The sequence below is a fragment of the Penaeus vannamei genome, unplaced genomic scaffold, assembly GCF_042767895.1.
Source record: "Penaeus vannamei isolate JL-2024 unplaced genomic scaffold, ASM4276789v1 unanchor184, whole genome shotgun sequence".
Classification (NCBI taxonomy): Eukaryota; Metazoa; Arthropoda; class Malacostraca; order Decapoda; family Penaeidae; genus Penaeus; species Penaeus vannamei.
This window is the reverse complement of record NW_027213188.1, coordinates 50,001-55,000: the sequence shown is the minus strand read 5'-3', so window position 1 is coordinate 55,000 and position 5,000 is coordinate 50,001. Positions and strand designations below refer to the sequence as shown.

At 35.2% G+C, this 5,000-nt stretch overlaps 1 protein-coding gene across 2 annotated transcripts in view; it reads left to right on the top strand.

The window, feature by feature from the left end:
* The window catches only part of LOC113813735 (zinc finger protein 83), a 5,023-nt gene extending 351 nt beyond the window's left edge, over positions 1-4,672 (top strand). Inside the window, exons 2-3 of one of the 2 annotated variants that reach the window (XM_070119412.1) lie at positions 475-624; positions 2,778-4,672. In XM_070119412.1, the coding sequence (XP_069975513.1) occupies positions 3,131-4,363 (1,233 nt within the window). In that variant the 5' untranslated portion in view covers positions 475-624; positions 2,778-3,130 and the 3' untranslated portion in view covers positions 4,364-4,672. The remainder of the gene's footprint in view (positions 1-474; positions 625-2,777) is intronic. The other variant, XM_027365787.2, reaches the window with a different exon arrangement.
* The last annotated feature ends 328 nt before the right edge of the window (positions 4,673-5,000 follow it).

Below are 5,000 nucleotides of genomic sequence, written 5' to 3'. Positions count from 1 at the left end.
ATACATATAGGTAATGTGTGGTGCATTCATTCTTCATTGTTCAAGGTGAACAATTTTGCCATTCATTGTACCTCTCAGCTGATTATTGTAAACAAAGGATCATTACGTGGCAAACACCACTGAGATTTGGCAAGAAAGAGAAGGCTGAATTAGCTGATTGAGAATATATTAATAGTTTGAAAAATGATGCAGATGATTTCTTTGTTATGTCCATTAATGGTTAACAAAACTATGAAGGTAACAAAATGTGTTGTAATGCAGACAGAAATACTTTTATGGCTTTAAGTTGGAAACTATATTATAGTTTCAGATTTTTTCAAGGTAAGTCCATATGCTGCTTACAATAAATGTCTGATTTTCACCCATTGAAACATTACCAGTGGCTGCCAACCTAAAGCCTGAGATATATATCTTTGCGTTGCACCACATTCATGTATCTTTGTTAGCCATTAATGGGTGGGTAATTCTTTACAGTATGGATGCACTCACCAGAGACAAAGTCCATAACTCCACGTCAAATTATTTATCCATCAGTCTAAGTTGCCGTGACTGAGCATACCCTTCGGAAGGGTTGATGGGGAGCTCTGCCCCCCAACACCCCCGGGAAACATTGTCTTCACCTCGGTATGATGGCAAGATAGAGCTGAAACTTGGGAGCTCCGAGTGAAGTTAATCTACAGCAGTATTTAGCTACATTAAGAAAAAGAAAATCTTATTTTTGAGATGACTTGTGCTCTTAACCTGGAATAGATCATGATTTTTTCCCTCTTTTTGCGTATTATGAATGGGTAATACAAATCACAGAATGATAATTCTTCTCAGTAGTACATGTATATATACAGCTTTACCTCTTTTCTCCCAGTTCTTACATTGCTGAGCTTGAATATCAAGTCAAATTGAGCTGACATTACACAGCTGGTGAAAACACAGATGTTCACACATTCATCTCATTCATTTAAGGATGTTACCTGATATGCATAACTCATTACTATATTTCTGAAGTGTATAAGGATGTTTAGACATAGGTAAAGTAAGCTGAAGAAATTAAATAGATTTATAGAATTATTGGATATTTCTTTAGTAGGCTATATGAAATCTATGATTTTCTTAGTATTGATAGATCAGTGAAGTTCAAGACACATTTCTGTTACAGTTGAAAATTAATTATTTCAAATATAGATGTGATATCTGTGAGAGCCATTTTAATACTCACTGGATGGTGGATAAACAGATCAGCCTTTGGAAAAGTGCTAGCTTTTGGTAAAAAAATGATTAAAAACTCAGTTTGTCTCTAGACAACCACCATTCAAAACTTACCTTGTGTCAACTGTCCAATTATATGTCAGGATGGTAGCAATAGCTCTTGCATGAACACAGCAGAAGTAGGAACACTGTGAGAGGTCATATTGATTGCAGTATGGCATATTTATTGGTGATAAACCCTAGATATCGTCTTATCCTCTCAGAACATGTAAAGTAGATGCCTCTTTGCTCTTTGTTCTTGTGCTAGAGGCAACCCTAATTGCAATTGCATGTCATTCTTTACAGTTGGGCCTCAAGCTCATGCTAAGTTGTAATTTTTGATTTTATATGGTCATTTTGATGGTCTGTTTATATCTAAGTATATACAGGCAGCTAAGTGAAATTTGGCAGGAAATGTATCTGTGGCTAATGTGCTCAAGTCTTTGCATTGATTGATAACATTCTTGGTTCTAAAATTTATAGAGAATATGATAGATGTTAGGAAGTATCCAAGAGAAAAGAAGAGAGAAATAAATACATATGTAGAATATGCACACACAAACATAGAACTATGGATTATCTGAAATATTTTATATAATGCTGGGTCCTCATTCACTGAAGTTTGCAAAAATGGGACACCAGCCTTCCCAGCTATGCATCAGACTTAAAACATTACAGTATGCAGGAGGAATCTCAGCCATAAATTTCCAGATTTGGTCTGCTTACTAGCTGAACATGATTAAGGACATCATAAACCTGAAGTGATCTTTCCTTTCTCTTTGTATATGTAGGCACTGTTACAACAGATGTGTTGAATATGTAAATCTGGAGACTATTTCTGTAGCCTGACCCAGAGTAATTAAATGCATCTTTTTAGACGATATTTGCTCTAAGTACATTTAGATTAAGTGTAGTTTGGTCTTTTCCTGCATTTGTAAGAAATATATCTCATTATAAAATTTGTTATGAATGGCTTTAGTATAACATTACTTTCATTTGTGATTATAATAAGGATTATGAAACCCCCCCTGTTCATTTGCAATATATATTTTGTATATTTTTGAATGAACTATTATACTTCAGCATTTGAATTTGATTAGTATGAAATTCATATAAAATTTGGATGGCTTTGTGAATAGTAGTTAAGATTTAATTTTCTTGTATGATATTGTTTAAACAATATATATTATGGAACCTTTTTTCATTGCTTCTGTGAAGGAAGATAAAATTAAATAATGATTGCTGTGAGGGGAAGATTGCTTTTTTGCATATCTTAACAAATGTAATGTGTGAGGTGACTAACAGCCACTCACAAGAAAAATGAATACTTTTGGAAACTGGTTTGTAAAAAATAGGCCAGATGTTTTTAATGGTATGTTTAGATCATCTTGAGAAATATTCTTAGTAATACTTCTGAGTAATGAGAAAAGATTTAGTGTATTGATCTTTAGACTTCACACAGCCTATCTAAGTTTTATGCATAAGAAGATTGTATATTCTTGAGGAAGAGAAATAACTTGACTTTTGTTTCTCAGATATGATGTGAGGCCATCTTCAGCGGTAGAACGTGAAGAAGGGTGAAGATTAAGAGAATAGCCGGTAAAACTTTGGTCCTGAGATTGTGAGATTGCGGAAGAGTGGTTTCAGTATTCAAATAATCTCCAGTGCTGTAGTTTTCCTGAGATTAGCATGCTGACTTTTGTATTCTGTATTTTTTACACAAAAAAATTGCATTAAAAGTTTAAAGATTAAGTAACTGTATATAAAAATAATTGTTAGATAACAAGCTTACATTGTGAGAAACAACAAAGGATGATTTTCACTTGGTGGTGATGCAGTATTGCTAGATTTTCTGTATTTTATTGAATCTGTGCATGAAATTCTGAGAATGTCAAGTTTGAAAGAAAAGATCTTAACTGAAGCTTGGGAAGCCTCACAAGCAACTAGTCAGTATGGGGATGAGTTCTGCCAGGCACAAACCCAGAAACAATGTATAGTAATCCATGCAAACAGCAGACCCCACAAATGTACAGAATGTGGAAAAGCATTCTCTAGAAAATCTACACTGACTCAGCACTTTATGATTCACACTGGTGACAGGCCTCACAAATGCCATGAGTGTGGGAAGACTTTCACAAGGAAATTTAGCCTAACGCAGCATATGATGATCCATACAGGTTACAGAGTACACAAATGTGTTAAATGTGGTGAAGTGTTTCCTCAAAGAGCACACCTGATGCAGCATATGGTAATACATTCAGGTGACAAATTCTGTCAGTGCAACAAATGTGGAAACTTTGTGATGTTAAAGTCTAACTTAGCAGATCAAATATTGATACATACCAGCAATGGGCTTATTGAGTGCAATAAATGTGGAGAGGGGGTACCTGAAAAGGCAGCCCAGACGCCTGCTGTGATTGTCTTTACTGAAACTAGACCCCATAAATGCATTGAGTGTGGAAAAATTTTCTCAAGGAAATCCAGCTTAAATCAGCACAAGATGATCCATACAGGTGACAGACCTCACAAGTGCAATGAGTGTGGAAAAGCGTTCTCAAGAAAGTCAAGCTTGAATCAACACCTGATGATTCATACTGGTGAGACCCCCCACAAGTGCAATGAGTGTGGAAAGGAATTCACAAGGAAGTCCAGCTTGGTGGAACATGGAATGACTCATAAAGGTGTGCTAGCACATAGGTGCAATGAGTGTGGGAAAGCCTTTTCACGAAAATCAAGCCTGAAGCAGCACATGATGATACATGCAAATAATGAGCTTCACAAATGCATAGAGTGTGGTGAACAATTTTCCAAGAAGGGGCAGCTAAATGAACATATGGCAAAGCACAATGTTAACAAAGATGGTTCTGACAAAGACCTTATCATAGGTGTCGTAAGTAAAGAAAATACTGATTACACAAATGCAGAAGTTGTCAATGGTTACAGTATAATCTACACAACTGCAAGTGGGGAGAGTAGTAGTTCACGCTGGCTTAAAGTTGACCAAGAAGTGAAAGAGCAAACTGATTGGGAAAAAGCTTTCAGTAAAGGGCAGTATCACATAGAATACTTCAACAAACCTGAAATCGTGGAGACTCGACATTGTGATGGCAAAATGCTCTAGGTTGCTTGAAAAATGGAATGGAAATTATATTATAAGAATTGACTGTTGTTGGTAAATATATGTCGATGTGCTCAGCTGAAGTTTAGTTCTTGCAATATGTAGTAGAATAGCCTTAGTTTTGTATATTTCTTTTAAGATGATTATATATAACAATATTACCAAATGTCTATATGTCTATTTTATTTTTGTAAAAAACAACTCACTTTGGCTTTCTATAGATGTAAATTTATTTAAATATACTCAGACTCTCTAAAATCCTATTTTCAATACATGGAAGAAATAGTTAACTAAATATACAATAACTGCTGATTTGTTTTTTTATTACCTCTCATAGATGTTAAACAATTGCCTGTGGTTGTTTGAGGCCCTCTGCAGAAGGGGGATTTGGCTAACAGACCAGAAGGGTTAACTGATTTGATACTTCAAATTTCATGCGTCTTGTCTGTATTTATGATGAATATATTCCCATTCAGAAGTAGGGTTGAAAGTCTTTCAGAATTTACCCGCAGACTTGGCTTTCTGGAATAAAGGGAATTTTTTTTTCTAATGTATGGGTGAACTCGTGAGGGGGGAGTACCAAACTTTTTTTTACATAATTGGAAAATGCAAATTATGATCTTCCAAGTCAAAAGAAAAG